The sequence below is a fragment of the Emiliania huxleyi genome (genome assembly GCF_000372725.1).
Source record: "Emiliania huxleyi CCMP1516 chromosome Unknown EMIHUscaffold_15, whole genome shotgun sequence".
NCBI lineage: Eukaryota > Haptophyta > Isochrysidales > Noelaerhabdaceae > Emiliania > Emiliania huxleyi.
The window spans coordinates 530,654-550,045 of NW_005201092.1; the positions used below are offsets into that span (position 1 = coordinate 530,654).

Genomic DNA, 19,392 nt, shown 5'->3' on the forward strand with positions numbered 1-19,392 from the left:
TGGTGTGAGGGATCTCTCGACTCTCCTCGTGTGTGTGGCTGCACACCCCGACCACGCTCTAGTTTTTACTCTACTAGAGTACGGACACTACTTTACTTGAGATGAGTTCAGGCTTCAGCTTTTGCCGTTTTAGGACTCTTGTCGCTTTTGGTTTTGCAAAACGCATCACACCAAACACCCCCTACCCGGCTCGATCAAGAGGCGGCCCTCCTCCTAGATCCCCACGTCGAAGCTCCCCTGGCGCCACACGCCCCCCCTCCGCAGCTGCGAGATCTCCTTGCGCAGGTCCGCAGCTTCGCTGCGCCTAGTTTCCACCTCCTCCCTCAGCTCGCTGGCCGACGGCCACTTGTGGGGCTCGTTCCCGTGCGAGATGTGCACAAAGAGGTGGCACATCTCGATGCGCGTGCCCCGCCGCGAGCGCAGATGCAGCGTGCGGTAGCCCGGCCTCATGCGCCCGAGCACCACCGTATCGAACGCCACCTCCTCGGCGTCCACTGATGCATTCTCCTCGTCACTCTCCAGCACTGCGACCCGCAGGATGGTCTCGTGCGGCTCCGCCGCCAGCAGATGCACCGTCTCGCCAAAGCGCGGGCTGAGCCCGCCGTGCTCGCCGGCGGAGGAGGTGACGTGCTCCGTCTCGACCTGGCGAGGCTGCCGCCGCGTGCTCACCGAGCAGAAGCCTCCGATCGCGTGCAGGGACACCTTGAGGCGCAGCGTCGACGACGACTCGACCGCGGCCGGCGCCCTCCAGCTGCCAGTCAGCTCGGGCACGTAGCCATGCGACGCGCCGTGCGCCCCGTCGCGGCTCGGCCTCTCCTCGCCCTGCTTGGGAAGCCCGTGCAGGCTGAGCAGCTCGATCGTCACTCGCCGCAGCGACTCGCGCCGCGGCGGCCAGCCCCGCCCGTCAACCATCTCCTCGGGCTTCCGCACATAGCCGCCCGTGTCCTCGAAGAGGGCGTAGTGCAGCTGCGCCGCCAGGTCGGGGTGCTGGCCGAGGTTGAGCGCCACGTGCTGCGCGCCGGCGCGCCAGCACACGAGGGGGTCCAAATTCTTCCCGGCGAAGCGAAGGCCGAGCGGGTAGACGCGCAGCAGCTGCTCGGCGGTCTTGCGCTGCAGCGCGTGCACACTCCCCGCCATCCCGCGCAACACGCTGCCCTCGTCCAGCGCCTCCGCCCGCGGGGCGGCGAGGCCCATCTCCTGCCCCAGTCTCTCCTCGCCGATCGAGGTGATCGGCAGCGCAAAGCCGTACTCGTGCGACAGCTCGGCGAGGAAGTCGTCGGCGGGCACAGTCCGCAGCGTCAGGTGGCGGACGTACAGCGTCTCGGAGCTGGCGACACTTGCCCCCTCCCGCTCAGACACTGTCCGCCCTGCCTCACCGGTCTCCGCCACATCGGCCGATGATCGCGCCTTGCGCACCGCAGCCAGCACCGCCTTGACCTTGCCCTTGCAGAGCACCTTGCCTGCGCGGCGGTGCATCGACGAGCGGTCATTCAAGGTGGGGTTGTGAAACCCCTGATTCGAGTCACAGGGCGCCTGGGTGTGTGTCGGGTTAAGTGTCGGGGAGGGGGCGGCGCACCACGGAGCGCCTCTGGAGAGAGGCTGGAGCCCTCGATGTCGTCGCACGACAGCAGACGCTCTCCCAGGTTCGAGAGGAGCGCCAAGGCGATCGCGTGCTGCCGCTCCGGCTTGCAGTGCATCTCGAGCGAGAGGATGACGGGCAGATCGGAGGTCACGAAAGCGGTGCGGGCGATGGCAGACGCGACGGCGTCAAAGGACTCCACCGTGCAGAGGGTGTGCCCGTGCGTCACGACTGGCACCGTCTTGCAGGAGCGGAGCTGGAACTGATCCCAGCAGTCGATCTCGACGTGGCGGCAGCCCTGAAGCAGCTGGCGCATGTACGCCTCCCGCGTCGACCGTCCGGTGAGCTGGTCGCCGACAATGTACGAGTTGTGGCTGGTCGCGACCCAGTAGTGCGACAGCGGCTGCGAGAGGTCCGCGGTGTACGCGTTTGGCGGCACCGCACGGTTCTCCGGCGAGAGGAGGAGCATCGCGAACCGCATGTACGACAGCCGGGAGCTGCCAGCGTCGCCGCACGCGCGGGCGTAGGCCGCGCGCGCTGCCGGCACGTCGGGTTCCTCCTGCACTGCGGCTTGGAAGGCGAGCCACCCTCGGAGGTCCATCTCGCCGTCGGCGTTGGCGTAGTCGTTGAAGAGCTGGCGAATCTCGTCCTGGGCAGTGTAGCCGGACAGCAGGACCTCCGCCACCTGCAGCATGTTCAGCGAGCCGCCAGCGGGCGTGAGCCACTCCGGCAGCGGCGTCGCCTGGGCCAACCGCACCGCCCTTGCCTCCAGCTGCCGAGCATTGGCATCGGCGCCGACAGAGTCGCGCGCGCTCTTGACGACTGCGGCGAGGGAGCAGTTCGAGCGGTTGGCGGCCGCAGGCAGGCTGTGCAGGGGCAGCACGCCCGCCGCGTTGCCGCCGATGGAGACGGACGCGGCCATGCGCGAGAGCAGCCAAAGGTGTGACGCCGCTCCGGGCGAGCGCAAAGCCACCTCCGCCATCAGGGCCTGCAGCGCCGCCGCCCACGCCGCCGCCTCCTCGTCCGAGCTCGTGACGCGCAGCACGCGCAGCTCGCCCTGGAGATTGCGATGCCGCACGCGCACAGTGCCCAGCCCGCCGCCGCGCGCCTCGACGGCAACCTCCGTCACGAGCGGGACGAAGACGCGGTCCCTCGACGACCAGGACCAGCCGAGCGCAAGGGAGGGCGCGTCGAGGACGACGAAGCTCGGCACGGACGGCTCGTAGAGGTCGTCGATCACGACTCGCCCCGCGAGGCCGGCAACGAGCGGGTGGAGGTTTGTGGGCGTCTCGGGCGGCATGCCGCGGCGGCGATGCCACAGCGCAAAGGGCCACCTCGTCGCGAGCTGGACGAGGTTGCGGCGCGGCAGGACGGCGGCGCCGGCGCGTCGCGCGAAGGCGCAGAGCGAGGCCGCCTTGCGCGCGAGAACGCGCCAGACAAGGGTCTGCGGCGAGATGGAGTGGGCGCGGGCCAGCCGGATGATGCGTGGGGAGTGGTCGTGCAGGTAGAGCTGCAGCGCGGCGAGGAGGAGGTGGAGGAGGAGGAGCCCCATCCCGAAGAAGGCAAAGGTGGAGAAGAGCTCCGCAGGGGAGAGGCCAAAGCTGTCCTCGCACACCTCCGCGTCCTGCTCGCACATCTTGAGCAGCAGCACGGTGAGGTAGACGACGACGAGCGAAAGGTACGCCATCGTCGCGAGCCAGTTGTCCTCGCTGCGGCGGAAGGGCTGCGTCGCCATCTGCAGCGAGAGGAAGAGGATCGAGACGAGCAGCGCGACGAGCGCGCGCGCCTCCTCCAGCCTCTCGTCGATGAGCAGCACGAAGCACGTGAGCGTCAGCTTGCGCAGCACCTCTAGCACCTCCCACAAGTACGCCTCGGGCCTGTAGTCGGCCCAGAGGAAGCGCGTCGAAGCGACCCACTTTGTCGTCCGGCCGGCGCGGATCGCGCGCTGGTGAGCGAGAAGCAAGACCAGGTAGAGCACCGGCACGCCGACGGGCCAAAGCGGGGAGAGTCCGAACGCCCAGTTCTTGAGCCGCTGGTGCGCCGGCGTGCTGCACTCCAGCGAGTAGTCCGCCTGCAGGAAGGACCGCGTCTCGCCCGTGGCGTCGTCGTAGACGAATGCGTCGCACAGAAACGAGGAGAAGATGAGCGCCGAGACGGCGGGCAGAAGGAGGAAGGTGGCGTAGAGAACCAGCGGGAGCACTCTGCGAAGCGCAGAGACGAGAAAGACGGAGGCGCCGGTTCCGCGGAGCTGCCCCTTTGCGTGGGCGACGGCGGCGTTGCGGATGGTCCACGCCACTGCGGCGAGACCGATGACGCCCCACGGAGCGACCGCCGCCCCGATGAGCTGGTCCAGCTTTGAGCCGTAGCAGGCGGACGGCACCGCCAGGTCCATCACCCGCGCCGCGGCGGTCAGGGCGGACATCACGTTTTCCATGAAGCTGCCGACGAGCGTCTCCGGGACGCTGAGCGCGTAGACGGAGGGGATGGCGGCCAGGCACTGGTAGAGAGCGACGAAGATCTTTAGCTTCGACCCCGTGCCCGCGCGCTTGAGAAGCGCGGCGAGAGAGCGGCCGGCTCGCAAGACCCTCCTCGCCGCCTTGTGCCGAGGCTCCCAGCTGCTCCGGAGGAGGGCGATCGCCGCACAAAGCAGCCCCGACGCGATCACAGCCGCGGCGGCGAGCGAGGCGGGGCGCCATGGCGGAGGGCAGTCGACGCACTCCCTGCTGGCGACGCTAAAGTACTGTGCGACCGCGAGGCCTTCGCAAGAGCCGGAGCGCTCCCCACCCCGCCTGCAGGAGCACACCTTGCACCGGGGCCCCTCGTGGCGGTAATCGCAGAGGTCCGAGGCGGCACCCTCGTCATCGCCCTCCACCTCGAGCCGGCGCCTGGAGCTCGCGCTGCCTTTCGTCGAGCCCCTGCACGCGTCGGAGTCGTAGCAGCGGTAGAGCTCCGTCGTGCGGCTCGAGCCGCGCCAAAAGTCCCTCGAGACGCCCATCGTCGCCACCGTCGTGTTGCGCGAGCACTCGGCGTTCGGCGGGCAATCCTTGCAGTACTTGGTCGGGTTTTTGAAGATGTCGGCAGCGCTCTCGACCAGGTAGTAGCCCTCTTTGCAGATCGAGCAGGTGACGTCGCCGCGCCCACTACTCAAGGGATAGGGGCAGAGGGTGCATTCCCCCTGGCCAGGGTTGGCGGCGTACGTGCCTGCAGTACACTCGTCGCACGATACGCTGCCGGCGCCAGAAGTGGTGCCGGGCTTACAGAGCTCGCACTGGGAGAGGCCAGGCGTGGCGGCGAAAGCGCCCGGCGAGCACTCCGCCGGCGGCGCAGCCCCACCGCTGCACGACGATCCCGCCGGGCAGTCGAAACAGTCGGGATCGCCGTCATCGTCGGTGGCATTGGCGTATGTGCCCAGCTCGCACGCCGCGGGCAGCTCGAGCGACGCGCCAAGAGGACACAGGCTGCCAGGCTTACAGCGGAGGCACTCGGCTGCGCCGCTCGCCTTCTGGTAGAATCCGGCGGAGCATCGTTCGCACTTGGAGAGGCCAGGCGTGGCGGCGAAAGCGCCCGGCGAGCACTCCGCCGGCGGCGCAGCCCCACCGCTGCACGACGATCCCGCCGGGCAGTCGAAGCAGTCGGGATCGCCGTCATCGTCGGTGGCATTGGCGTATGTGCCCGGCTCGCACGCTGCGGGCAGCTCGAGCGACGCGCCAAGAGGACACAGGCTGCCAGGCTTACAGCGGAGGCACTCGGCTGCGCCGCTCGCCTTCTGGTAGAATCCGGCGGAGCATCGTTCGCACTTGGAGAGGCCAGGCGTGGCGGCGAAATGGCCGGGCTCACAGGGCGCGCACGCGTCGCCGCTCTCCGCTCCCCGCGTCGCGCTCGCGGTGCCGGCGGGGCAGAGCTCGCAAGCGGCGCTCGAGTTGGAGCCGTTGTTCGGGTTGAAGCTGCCTGCGGGACAGGGCTCCCAGACCATGCTCGTGGCGGCGCCCACTTCATTGCAGGAGCCGCCCTTTGGACACGGCTCGCAAGACGACTGCCCGACAGCCGCCGAGTAGCTCCCCGGAGGACAGGCGAGGCAGTCCGCCTGGCCTGTGAGGGGCTGATACTGGCCCGGAGCGCACGGCAGACAAGCATCCTCGCTCGCCGCGCCGCGCGCCGGCATCATCGTGCCGCGGGGGCACGGCGTCGGGTCGGCGGTGCCCTCGACGCAGTAGCGGCCTTGAGGGCACTGCCCGCTGCAGGTGGGGCTGCTCAGGTCGGTCTCGTTCCCGAAGAAGCCGGCGGCGCACTCCTTCAAGCAGCCGGTGAAGTCGCCGGAGAAGGCGTCCTCCCCGTCGCCGCTTGTCGGCGGCATGTACTGCCCGCGCTCGCAGGTCCAGCTGATGGGCGCGTTCGAGCTGACGGTCGTCTCGCCGACGTTGCCCTCGAAGGCGGTGCCGACGATGAGGGCGGTCTCGCTGTTCGTGTCCTGGGAGGCGTACTCGATCGCAGCGCCCTTGTCAGCCTCGTTGCGCTCAAAGGCGGAGTCCCTGATGACGAGGCTCTGCGACAGCTCGGCAAATAGCCCGCCGCCGCTATTTCCCGCTTTGCAGCCCGAGACGGTCACCGCCTGGAGGCCGAGGCGGCTGCCCTGCTTGGAGGCGATGCCGCCGCCGTCCCCGCCGGCGAAGGAGTTGCTGATGGTGACGCCGCGAAGGACCGCCTCGCCGCCCTCAATCACAAGGGAGCCGCCGTCGCCGTCCGCGCGGCCGTTGATGAGGGTGATGTCGCCCTCCAGCGTCAGGCGGCAGCCGCCCGAGACGAGGAAGTGGCGCGACATGCCCTCGGCGTTCATGATGGCGGTCGAGCCTGGGCTGCTCTGGATCGAGACTTCGATCGGGGTGCGGCACGACAGCTCGCTACCGCCGAGAAGGAAGAGTGCGTCGCGCTGCAGCTGCAGCGACACGTTAGCGCTGGGAGCGCGGTTATCCCCGCCGCCACACACGCAACAATGGACCTTGGCCCTGCCCTCGCCATTGAAGTCAGTGCTGCCGTGCTTGTTGCACCGGTTGTAGGATGAGTACTTGTCACAACCGTCGCCCTCGCCATCAAACCAAGCTATTCCGGACGATGCACCAGGGCGATCCATGCAGAGGCCCTCGGCGTCTTTGAGCCGCTTGCGCAGCTGGTCGACGGTCTCGACGAGCTGGGTCGCGGGAGTGAGCGGCGGGAGCGGCGGCGGAGATGGCGGTGATGGAGGGGACGGTGGCAGCGAGGGCGGCGAGGGCGACGATGGCGGCGAGGGCGGCGAGGGCGGCGATGGCGGCGGCCAGCACACCTGCGATGCGCAAAACGCTGGGGGTCAGCTGCATAAGAGGGAGGCTAGGGCGATTGGCGAGCTACACCTTCCAGGGGGGCTTGGGCTTCTCGCGGAAGGAGAACCACTTGATGGTGGCACCCGCAACCACAATCCCTGTCAGAGAAGTGCCATCTCGAGCCATGATCCCTGAAAGGTCCGGATGGTTCGAGCAGTACTCCTTGCCGTTCACCTTGAAATAGTCTTTCGCGGGGCCGCACTCTGGAGGCTTCTCTTTGCCCCAGCCGCCAGTCCCATTCAAACCGCCTTCGACAACCATCAGTGGGTGGCCTGGGACATTGACAATGCTGCACGTGGGGTCGCGAGGACCCTTGCCCGCAAGAGACCGACGGCCGGGGCCATCGGAACCTGCGCCGTCACCCCCCTTGCCGCCGCCGCCCTCGCCTGCGCCCCCCTCGCCGCCGCCGCCGAGCCCGCCGCCGCCCTCGAAGGCCGGGTAGTTTGGCGAGGTGGCGCACGCGCCGCCGTCGGTGAGCGGGCACGGGCCGTCAGCCTGGACGCTCAGGCCAGGCAGGAGCGGCGGGGATGACGGCGGTGACTGCGGGGGTGGTGGCGGCGGCGGTGGCGACCGGGGTGGCAGAGGCGGCGGCATCTGCGGCGGCGCGTTGGCCCAGCAGATCTTCCAGCCGGCCGCGTACGTCGCATAGTCCGAGCTCCAGGTGATCTTGCCATCCGACGGCACGATCCCAGTCGGGCCAGAGGTGCCGCAGTACCTCACGCCGTTGACGAAAAGATAGTCGAAGGGGCAGTCATCTGTCGGGTCGCCGTTCCCGTCGAAGTCCCAGTAAGGTTCATCGTCTCCCTGCACGTCGAAGGCGAGGGAGACCAGCGGGTTGGGCGGCACATTGGTGAACTCGCACCACTCATCAGGGCCGTACTTGTCCGGGTAGTTTGGCGAAGTAGCGCAGGCGCCGCCGTCGGTGAGCGGGCACGGGCCGTCAGCCTGGACGCTCAGGCCAGGCAGGAGCGGCGGGGATGACGGCGGTGACGGCGAAGATGGCGGCAGCGGCGGCAGCGGCGGATGGCTAGGTGGCGGCGGCATCTGCGGAGGCGCGTTGGCCCAGCAGATCTTCCAGCCGGCCCCGAACTCAAACTCGTCCGAGACCCAGGTGATCTTGCCATCCGACGGCACGATCCCAGTCGGGCCAGAGGTGCCGCAGTACCTCACGCCGTTGACGAAGAGATAGTCGAAGGGGCAGTCGTCTGTCGGGTCGACGTTGCCGTCGAAGTCCCAGTAAGGGCCATAGTCTCCCTGCACATCGAAGGCGAGGGAGACCAGCGGGTTGGGCGGCACATTGATGAACTCGCACCACTCATCAGGGCCGTACTTGTCCGGGTAGTTTGGCGAGGTGGCGCAGGCGCCGCCGTCGGTGAGCGGGCACGGGCCGTCGACCTGGACGCTCAGGCCAGGCAGGAGCGGCGGGGATGACGGCGGTGACGGCGGGGATGGCGGCGCGGGTGGCGGCGGCGGTTGGCTAGGAGGCGGCGGCATCTGCGGCGGCGCGTTGGCCCAGCAGATCTTCCAGCCGGCCGCGGACACTTCATCGTCCGAGACCCAGGTGATGTTGCCATCCGACGGCACGATCCCAGTCGGGCCAGAGGTGCCGCAGTACCTCACGCCGTTGACGAAAAGGTAGTCGGGGCAGTCATCTGTGGGGTCGCCGTTCCCGTCGTAGTCGTAGTAAAGGTAATAGTCTCCCTGCACGTCGAAGGCGAGGGAGACCAGCGGGTTGGGCGGCACATTGGTGAACTCGCACCGCTCCTCAGGGCCGTACTCACCGTCCGGGTAGTTTGGCGAGGTGGCGCAGGCGCCGCCGTCGGTGAGCGGGCACGGGCCGTCGACCTGGACGCTCAGGCCAGGCAGAAGCGGCGGGGATGACGGGGAAGGCAAAGCGCCACCACAACACATAACGGCCTCGTCGCAGGAGCACCAAGAAGGCTGGAAAATGCAGTCTCCACCGCAATCACAGTAGTTTGAAGCCGGCTGACCAGGGCACAGCACCGCAGCCACCCCTTGTAGGCGTGCGGCGGAGCAAACCAGCAGGAAGACCACACCGTGCCGCGAGCCCATTCCCGTTCGGGATGCGAAAGAGCGGAGCCGCGACTCCATAGTAGAGGAGTTGCCGTTACGTCGAGCATGGCTGCGGCCCTCCACCCTCCCATTCTTGATCTGCTGCTGTCGCAACAGCCCGATGCATGCCGCGAGCAGCGCCAGCACGGCCGCACAAGAGTAGAGAAAGAGCAGCGAGGCCGCCTCGATCTCTGAGTGGGCCGTGGCGGTCGTGAAGCTCTCCTCGGGTAAGGGGTCGCCGATTTGGGTCGCGCCGGAAGTCTCGTCAAAGGAGGCGAGCTCGGCGTAGATGAAGGAGGCGCAGCGTGGCCGCGAGCCGGCGAGGTCACTTGAAATGGAGAGGGGATCGGTCGACTCGGTCGTCTTCGAGTCGGAAACAGGTCGCACGAAACGGGTCGTCTTCGAGATCTTCCAGCCGGCCGCGTTCGTCGAATAGTCCGAGACCCAGGTGATCTTGCCATCCGATGGAACGATCCCAGTCGGGCCAGAGGTGCCGCAGTACTTCACGCCGTTGACGATGAGGTAGTCGTAGGAGCAGTCGGCCTGAGGCTCCACGTCGAAGGCGAGGGAGACCAACAGGTTGGGCGGCACATTGGTGAACTCGCACCGCTTCTCAAGGCCGTACTTGTCCGGGTAGTGTGGCGAAGTAGCGCAGGCGCCGCCGTCGGTGAGCGGGCACGGGCCGTCGACCTGGACGCTCAGGCCAGGCAGATGTGGCGGGGATGGCGGCGGAGGGGGCGACCGCGGTGGATCGGAATTGTCGAGCCGACGTCGACGTCGTGCCGCGTCGCCCCGATGGTGGAGGCATGCCTCCGGAAGAACAAGCGTGCCAACCGGCGCCCACGTGCTGCTTTCGCCCACGTTTTGCAGGCAATCGCAGCCGGACTGGCAGAAGCACCAGCATCCCTCGGAATCGCAATGGTGCTCGACGTTCGTCGTGGTGGGGTGAGCTCCTTCGCAAGAGTCAACGCAGCGCTGTCTGGAGCAGTCCGAGGCAGGTCCACGGCACACAAAAGCGTCGAGATCGCTCGTACACCGACCCGCTGAAGGGAAGCTCTCCCAGGTTGAGCGCGTCGCCTGAGAGAAAACCGCTCCCGGCGGCGTCGCCGCGCCTCCATTGCCGGGCAGGCCGAAGCAGAAGATCAGAGCAGGCGGCAGCATCGAGATGCAAGAGATCTGAGCTGCCAAACTCGGCCGCCGACACAGCTGTACTTTTTTTTTAAGGTCCTCCGGCCAGTTTCGGGGGGCAAACCCCGCCCGGCCCCTAGAACCCCAGGTAAGGCCCAGGTGTGGCCTAGGGCATCAGAAGGGACCAAGAGGAGTCCAGTCTGAGCAATAGAGCCCATGTCTTTGCCCCCGAAGGTCGCGTTCAAATGCCCGGACGGACGTCACAGTGGTGTCCGGCCGGCGCGATCACCGAGCTGTGACGCTCAGGGAAGCCTGATGAGGTACTGGTTTCTTTGCCCAGGGCTGGCCTACGGCCCGTGCTGGATCAGCTGAGCAAGGTTTGGGGAGAATCCTATAGTAGGATCTTCAGATATTTTGACGGATGATCGAAATCACCCCGTTTTTGCCCTCTCGCAAAGGTCCAAAGTCGCCACCTCTCGCAAAGGTCCAAAGTCGATGAGTTCTCCGGTGGACCATCAATATTTACCGAGATATGGCCGCTCAAAGTCTGAGACCTGTCACAAAAGTGATGCACCTATTGGGAGCGAGCTTAGGGGACCCCTAGGGTTCTGAGGGCCGGATTTTTTAAGACCTTTTAAGAAACGAGGAGGTTTGGGGGCTTAACTTGAGCACTTGAGCACTGGATAGGGCCGATTCCGCGTGGTACGGGACCCCTCGATCGTCTCGCCCTCCCTCACTGGTGTGTTCATCGGGGGGGGTCATAACAAACACGGGGCTTAACTTGCCATTTAAGAGATTGCAGGCACGGGGGGTCCCTCTTTTAAGACCGTTTAAGAAAATCGGCCTCGCCGGCATGCGTCGCTGGGTTCCGCGCACGTTTTCTTTTTTCAACGATCTTCTTCTCTCTCGTCGACAGGCTGTCAGGAAAGAGGTGGAATCGCGCTTCGCCACAGCCAAGAGCGGCTAAGTCAAACGTGACCTCTAGTGCTACGTATCATCACTCCCCCCACCGGCCAGCCCGGCCGGCGAGAGCTGGCTGAGTATCTCCGCCTCGAGCTCGTCGAGCGCCTCCTCCGCCTCGCTCGCCCCGCCGCGCGTCACGGGCAGGTTCGCGTCGCCCGAAGCCAAGTCCTGTCGAGCACCGGGTGTCAGACCCGCTGGAGGAGTGCCTTGTCTGTGCGTGTCTGTGTGTCGCTCCATCCCGACCGTCTCTCCGCCCATGCCTCCACCCATACCTGGCGTCGGTATCCCAAGTCACTGCTGCCTCGCCTCTCCCGCTATCCATCACCTCGGCAGGGAGGATGAGCTCGAGCGACTCGCGCCGCAAGTAGTCGGCGTGCGCGCCTGCAGAGGGGCTCCAAGCAGGTGCAGGGGGCGTGTCTAGCCGTCCCTAGTGCTCCGGCGAGCGGGGGGTCTGGCGCGCCCGCGGCGCTCGGCGGCAACAGACGCGACTCGACGCCGAGGGCCACAATCCTACGTCGTGTGAGAGCAAGTCAGGGGGGTGGGACGACCAGAGGCCGCTAGCAGATGGGCCTCCGGGGCGTGGATGCGACGGACTGCAGCCGAGAGCCTCTCTTCTCGGGTGCGAGTTCAGAGGTGTCTTCCGCGCATCTGGCGCCCCAATCTCGTCTGTCGCGCGGAGCGCCACGTCGAGGTAGAAGAGGGCCTCGAGCGGGACGACCATCCCGAGGTTGGCGCGCAGCTTGCTCAGCGCCTGCGCCGCGTCCGCCTGCGCGCCGCACCGCCTCCAGCCGCACGCGCCCCACTGCCACCCGATGGCCGCGCGCTGGTCGGCCGTGAGCGAGGCCGACGCCGCGAGGAGGGTGGCGGCGCGCTCGAGGGCGGGCACCGTGTCCGCAGGGAGCAGCGCGCCGAGCTCGGCCCAGCGCTGCGCCTCCGCCAGCGCCCGCGCCTCCCGAATCGCGTCGCGCACCCGCACGACCTCCTCAAACGCCTGCCGCGTCTGCTCCCGCGTCGGCGGCGAACGGCGGAGCTCGCGCCAGTCGGCGTCGAGCGCGGCGCGGCGCGGCGCGAGCTCGTTCTGCGATCTGAGCCGGTACAGCTCGTCGCCCTCGCGCAGCTCGTCCGGTCGCGGCGCCGTGGCCAGCCTCTCCGCCTCTCCGTGCACGAGGCCTGCGATGGCCGCACCGGCGCCCACGGTCCAGGCCCGGAGCGCAATTTGCAGCGCGTCGCGCCGCGTGCGCGAAGGCGACGGCGGCTGATCGGCTCGCCCGAGCGGCGCGGGGAGCACGGCGCACGAGGACGCCGCGAGGCTGGGAACCAGCCCGACCGAGGAGAGCATTTGGGGGAAAAGAAAACGGTCCGCTTTTTGAGCAGGTGTGCCGCCGCGCGAGCGACGCTCCGAGATCGCCCGAGATAGCGCGGCGCGGCGGCGGCGGGGGGGGGCGTGGCGTGGAGCCCCGAGATTGCGCGAGATTGCCCGAGATCGCGAGGCGCGGCCCGAGATCGCTCGAGATCGCGCGGGTGTGTGGCGCCTTGGCATATCTCGGACTCGGCGAGGTGGATGGGCTGGGAGCAAGGAAGCGGAAGTGATCAGTGCGGTAGATCAGTCGGGGCGCAAGAGGTGGCCTGTGAGCCATCCGGCTTACATTTACCCTGCGTTCTTGCACATGGAGTGCAAGATACTCGTTCTGAGAGAGATTTTTAGCAATACCAAACAAATCTAACACTCACACGTCATTTGTGTTGCTCGTTCTGTTGCCATCCCAAACTGTCACTCCCCTTTCTCCCGGCCGGGGTGGGGCGCGCGCGCGCGCGGGGGCGACGGGTGTGCGGGATGTCTGTGGGCCCGAGAGCGACATGCCATGTCCGCCTTGCGTTTGTTTGCTTAACATCGAAGGCTAAGCTCAAAAGAAAACGTGCCGCTTAAGACCTATCGTTTACAATATGGCACCCCTCTTCGTTTCTCTTTTTTCTGGCCAAAGCTTTTTCTTGCACGAGCGATGCCTTAAGGCCCTTAACTTGGCCGCAATGTGTATCTCGCGAGACCTCGTGAGAAGGCCGCCCGCAGGCCTCCCCGAGGTTCACCGAGGGCCCAAGTGCAAGTCAAGAATTGGCTTTCTTTTGGCGGGCAAGCCCTTAACTGTAATCCGTGTGTGAGCCACTCAACGAAACTCCGCAGGACCACACACCCTCGCACCACCGCACAGGTCCCACCTTAGCGACCACCCCCCAGCGGGAGCGACGAGAGGATGTGCTCTCCTCCCTGCAGCACCGCCTCCATCAAGGCCGGCGGCGGCAGAGGCGAGGGCGGCGGCGAGGGCGGCGGCGGGGGCGCCGGTGCGCAGCCGGCGGTCGGCTTCAGCCGCCAGCTCTTTGCCCAGTGCGCCTCGCTCTGGCTGCACCTGTACGAGTCGACCCACTCCCGGTACCGCGAGACTCGGGTGTAGACGCCGGGCGTGAGCGGCTCGGCGCAGCCAAAGCCCCAGGAGGTGACTCCGACGAGCACGGGGACGCCGTCGTCGCCGACGCGGAAGAGCGGCCCGCCCGAGTCGCCCGCACACGCGTCCACTCCGCCGAGCAGGTTGCCGGCGCACATCTCGGGCCCGTCCAGGTACGGGCAGAGCCCAAGGAAGCCAAAGATGGGGCCGCAGAGCAGGGCGTTGCACTCGCTCGAGCCAAAGGTCCTGACCTCGGCCTCGTGCAGCACGCCGGGGGTGATGGTGGTGCCGAACAGTGGGTAGTACGACGGGTCGTAGAGTGCGCCCCATCCGGCGACGGTCAGCTCATTGCCGGGCCCGCTGTTCTCGCCGTGGTCCAGCGTCGCAAAGGCGATCTGGTCGGAGCACTTGACGGCGTCGCTCAGGACCAGCAGCGCGAGATCGTTCTGGACGGTGTCTGGGTCGTACTCTGGGTGCGGCACCAGCTGAGCCACAGCCACGGTGTCGCCGCACTCCGGATTGTCCACCTCTGGGTCGAGATATTCGGGCTGGTCGGGCCCCATTGGCGTCGAAAGGGTGTGACGCGAGGACGAGACCTGGTAGACTGCGGGATTGCTGCTCTCGGTGATGCAGTGGGCCGCAGTGAGGACCAGGTTGGGCGACACGAGGCTGCCGCCGCAGAAGAACTCGCCGTCCTTCAATAGCGCAACGACAAACGGATAGCGGTTGAAGGAGGTCTCAACGCCGCCGACGACGCGCGGCCGAGGCTCCTCGAAGAGCCGCAGCGGGAGAGCGGTCGCAGCCGTCGCCAGGGAGAGCATGAGTGATCAGGGGCGGTGGTTAGGAGCTCAACGAGTGAGCAGTGCAGGCAAGCTCCGACGAGCGCGACTTGGCTGCCAAGGATGTCGGTGTCCCGCCTCAGCTTTTTTTTTTGAGAGCGCCTTCGTTGTTAATAGTACAAACCCAATTGTTGTGGGAGGGGGAGGGGGAGGCGGGCTAGAGGGGGAGGCGGCGGCGGGGGGGAGGAGGAGGAGGTGGGAGGGGGAATGGAAGTGTCCGCACGGGACCGCGGCATTTATGCGACTTGACTCTTGCGAAACACACGATACACGTGGTATCTCTCCCCCCATCGTGGACTTGGGGGCAGCCGGCCGCCCCGTGAGACTGACCGGCGCAGCCTCTGCCAGCTCTGCAGCCTCGCGCAGCGCCGCCTGCTCCGCCGCACCCGCTAGCTCAGCCGCCTCGCGCTCTGCTCGCCTCGCAGCCTCCTGCTCAGCAGCCAGCCGCGCCGCCAGGCTGGAAGTGGACGCAGTACTACGACGCGAAGTGGGTCAAGAAAGCCATAACGCGGCTGGTGCTCGTGGAAACTTTGGGTGGCATTGCGCCGCCCACCAAGCAGTTCCTCCACGTGTTCGCCAAGGAAGCGGTGGGCACCAACACGGTTCCGGACGGTGTAATGGGGCGGCGTCGGCGAGCGCCTCCTCCTTTGTCGTCGTCCACCACACGCAGCAGATCTCCATGGCGGCGGTGGCGGGCGACGCCGAAACCATCAACAAGCAGGCGCGCAAGAACCAAGATGCGTACCAACTTGATCAACTCCCCCGAGAGGCGAGAGTGCCAATTGGGTCAACGTCAAGAACAAGCAAGAGCAAGTAACGGGTTGTCACGCGTGCCCGTGCCGTTAAGTTCCGCGGACGTGGGCCCCTCCACCCTTCATGTACGGATCACGTACTCGAGTAGTCTCCACAGACGCTGTCGTGGGATCGCTTGTCATGTGGGCCGCCGGTTTTTTTGACTTCTTTTTTAATAACTTTCGCATGCTCAGCACCTGGACGAGGTCACATGGACAACCAAGAATTGGCACGGCCTGCAAATGCAGCGTTTGTCAGTCGTCCTCCACACCGCTGTGGCGTGGCAGACGGTGAACGAGCTAGCGTGCGGGGAGAGCGGCATTGTGCATGGTGCGGAGTGCATTGCCGTTCTTAAGAGGTTCACGAGAGTTGAACTCTACCCAGCTGCCGAGGTGGGCAGATAGCGGCGTAGCCAGAAAGAGTGTAACCGAGGGCGGCTGATCGTGCTTGACTGTAGCAGAGTGTAAACAAGGCCAACCTCGGCACGGCCACACTCGGCCACACTCTACCACGCACCCCGACCCCGAGATGAGCCCTTCCCACCTGGCACTCGATGTGACTGAGTGTGGCAGAGTCCGTGCAGTCAGAGGGTGCCTTCGTTCGGCATCGAAGAGTGTTCATGAGCACGGCCGACTGTGCCCGACTGTGGCCGAGTATTACTGAGGGCGGAAGATAGCAGCAGAGTGCAGCAGAGTGCAGCAGAGTGCAGCAGAGTGCAGCAGAGTGCGGCTGAGTGCGGCTGAGTGCGGCTGAGTCTGGCGGATAGTCCTGGACCACGCAGCACGGATGGAGCCGCCGGGCGCAGCAGGCCATCGAGCCACCGCACGGAGGCGCGGGCCGCGTCTCCCCGCCAGCCCTCTTGTTCGAGTCTCGCACCCACCGTGCCGGCGGCCCGGCGGCCGCCGCGCCTGCCGCCTCCTTCCCGAATGCACAGCCCCCGGCTCGCGCCGGGCCGCTCTCCGCGACCAGTCAGAGCAGCCTGTCCTACTCGGTCACGCGACGACAGCGGCACGCGAGCGCGGCCCTCGCCACGGCCGCGACAATACAAGAGCTGGCCAAAGGCTGCGCGGCAGCGGCGAGACGCACATCGCAGCGGCCGAGGCAGCGCGCACCCGCCGAGCGTAGACTGCCTACACGCAGGCCGTGCATGTGAGCTCTCCAACGTACGCGCCGTGCGGCACGACCAAAGACCTACGCCTATCCGGCGAGACAAAAGAGCACCGACGGCGACGCCACACATCCGTGAAGGTGTTTAGGTGCACGTCGGCCTCTCGTGCCGTGCGCAGGAAGAGAGAGGCGCTGCCAGAAGCTCGTGACGCGGCGAAGTGGTAGAAAGATCGTCGGGGAGCGCCAGCGCTGGCTAAAAGCCCGACGAAGCTGTGCGGCGTCGCTCTCGGCGAGCATATAAAAAACAAATAGAGGAGTATACTAGTGGGGCCACGGCCCAAACGAGCGAAACCGCTGGAAGCGGCGCAGCTCCAGGGCGCTCACGTGGCCAACAATCTTCATGACTGTGGCGAGCTCCTCAACGCTATGCGTGAAGGCCCGCCCTTGGGCGAAGAGCTGATGCCGCTTCACGTAGCGCACCACATTCTCAACCCGGTTCCGAATACGCTCATGAGCGCGATTAAAGCGCCTCTTATCGATGCGTCGTCCGGGACCGTTCATCTGGTTCTTCTTGAACTTGGTGAGGATGCCACGGCAGCCAACGTAGCCGAGATCTCCCAGCCAGCGCTCACCGTGTCGGAACCGGTGCTGACGGCGTGTCCTGCGCCAGATTGTGGCGTCAGAATCAGACCCCAGGTGTGGGCCTGTCCACAAGACAATTGCACCAAGAAAGGTGATGCCAAGCTGCCACTTGTACACGTGCCTTTGGGGATCAGGGCAGAGGGAGGGTAAGCAGGCTGGGAGCAGTCAGTTACTGCAGCAGGAGCTCTCCGGAAGGCAGAGGGCAGACAGATTGGCAGTCCTATGATAGTGAATTGTAGGCCTAGAGCAGATATCGTAGGAACCTCTTGTATTTGTGCGCATAGAGCAGTGTCGCTTCCGCCCAGCGGGATGGCTCCGTCACGTAGATGGGCAAGGTGTCCACCACGCTCGTGTACATTGTATCGAAAAAGGGCGCGTGGTTGTATGGATCGTAGCGATCCTGGCTTCGCACCTCGTTCAAATTAGCAGCAAATGCCTCGGCTACCGGCACCACCTCAGCGTACCACGTTGCATCACTGACACCGTTCCAGTTGCCTGGAATATTGCCATTGCCGACGAGCGACCACTCCTCCTCCCGGCCGATATGGAGCGCGAGGTGAATCCACATGAAATAACAGTACAGGTAAACGAGCCGAAATGGCGAGGCGCCCACTTGTGTTCATATTACGTGCCGATTGCGCGCGCGCTTTTGGCCCAAAACGCATATTTGAGATCGTAAGTATTTTTCAACGCCGCCGGAAGTCGTCATGCGTGGGTCATCTGCAATGAGAATGATTGGGAGATGTGAGCTTCATGGAGGCTCGACGTTGGGGCACTAGCTGCCTAATTAATGAGGTGGTGCGGCGTCTGCCGGTCTGCGAATGCTCTGGAGCATAGAATGCCAGCTGCAACCCGCGCGACTTTGGCCTTTGTTTGCGCGTGGGGCGCGATGCTAACGCTACAGTCGAGTATCGGCTCGTGGAGCTCGAGCGGAGGGAGGCTGGAGGACGTTGGGCGTCGTGAGAACTGAACGGGGAGGGGGGGTCTGGCGTGGATGGAGGAGTTCACTTTTATATATCACCTGGTTATAGCACCATGCTTGGACAAACTGAGAATAGGCTCAGTCTGTTCACGCTTGGACAGAAAGAGAAAATGAAAAATAGGCATGGCCTCTTCGCCCAGGGGCGGGCCGCCTTCAGATTCACGCATAGCGTTGAGGAGCTTGCCACAGTTGAGGAAGATTGTTGGCCACGTGAGCGCCCTGGAGCTGCGCCGCTTCCAGCGGTTTCGCTCATTTGGGCCGTGGCCGCACTAGGCATTCGAGGTTATTTTTTTATGCCCCCGAGCGTACCGTGGTCGCAAGTTGGCGACCACGCGACCAGCTGGCCGTATGTTGGCGACCATATAGGGTTTTTGGTCGCGTGGTCGCTGGTCGTACTTTGGCGACCACTCTGGTCTCTGCCAGAGTGGTCGTGACCGTGGTCGCAAGTTGGCGACCACGCGACCAGCTGGCCGTATGTTGGCGACCATATAGGGTTTCTGGTCGCGTGGTCGCTGGTCGTATGATGGCGACCACCCACGCGACCACGTGGTCGTGACCGTGGTTCTAATTCTGTTTCTTCTTTCTCAAAACAGGCACCGAGGACTCAGACCATTTCGTCCGTCGAGGCACTTCTCCGAACAACGCTTTGTCGAGATCCGGAGATCTACCTCTGAAAAACCTCTCGACTCGTGCCCCCCAAAAGCGTAAAAAACATCTTGGAGAAGCGAATTGCGACCGTCCCTCCTCGCGCCGTGAGAGCACCAGCTTCGTCGGGCTTTTAGCCAGCGCTGGCGCTCCCCGACGATCTTTCTACCACTTCGCCGCGTCACGAGCTTCTGGCAGCGCCTCTCTCTTCCTGCGCACGGCACGAGAGGCCGACGTGCACCTAAACACCTTCACGGATGCGTGGCGTCGCCGTCGGTGCTCTTTTGTCTCGCCGGATAGGCGTCGGTCTTTGGTCGTGCCGCACGGCGCGTACGTTGGAGAGCTCACATGCATGGCCTGTGTGTAGGCAGTCTACGCTCGGCGGGTGCGCGCTGCCTCGGCCGCTGCGATGTGCGTCTCGCCGCTGCCGCGCAGCCTTTGGCCAGCTCTTGTATTGTCGCGGCTTTGGCGAGGGCCGCGCTCGCGTGCCGCTGTCGTCGCGTGACCGAGTAGGACAGGCTGCTCTGACTGGTCGCGGAGAGCGGCCCGGCGCGAACCGGGGGCTGTGCATTCGGGAAGGAGGCGGCAGGCGCGGCGGCCGCCGGGCCGCCCGCACGGTGGGTGCGAGACTCGAACAAGAGGGCTGGCGGGGAGACGCGGCCCGCGCCTCCGTGCGGTGGCTCAGTGCTTCCGTGCCGGTGGATTGTGTGTGCTGCCACGCCACTGACTGGCCGCTTCCGTCCCAACGAATTCTCTGGGTGTGACCGAGTGTGGCCGAGTTCGTGTGCTGACTGTGTGCGCAACCGGACGACCATTTGATTCCCACCTGCACTCAACCACACTCTGCTGC

General features: G+C 65.7%; 2 protein-coding genes across 2 annotated transcripts; both read right to left on the minus strand.

Moving 5' to 3' along the window:
- Positions 1 to 11,035: 11,035 nt before the first annotated feature.
- Positions 11,036 to 12,436, minus strand: EMIHUDRAFT_433951 (hypothetical protein; the record flags this gene model as incomplete). Its single annotated transcript, XM_005786632.1, has 4 exons — positions 11,036 to 11,265; positions 11,423 to 11,478; positions 11,558 to 11,607; positions 11,760 to 12,436. 4 exons carry the CDS (start codon positions 12,434 to 12,436, stop codon positions 11,122 to 11,124), a joined length of 927 nt encoding a protein of 308 aa, XP_005786689.1. The 3' UTR covers positions 11,036 to 11,121.
- Positions 12,437 to 13,195: 759 nt separating this feature from the next.
- EMIHUDRAFT_433953 (hypothetical protein) lies at positions 13,196 to 14,427 on the minus strand. The gene has a single exon (XM_005786633.1). It carries the CDS (start codon positions 14,354 to 14,356, stop codon positions 13,313 to 13,315), a length of 1,044 nt encoding a protein of 347 aa, XP_005786690.1. The 5' UTR covers positions 14,357 to 14,427; the 3' UTR covers positions 13,196 to 13,312.
- Positions 14,428 to 19,392: the final 4,965 nt, after the last annotated feature.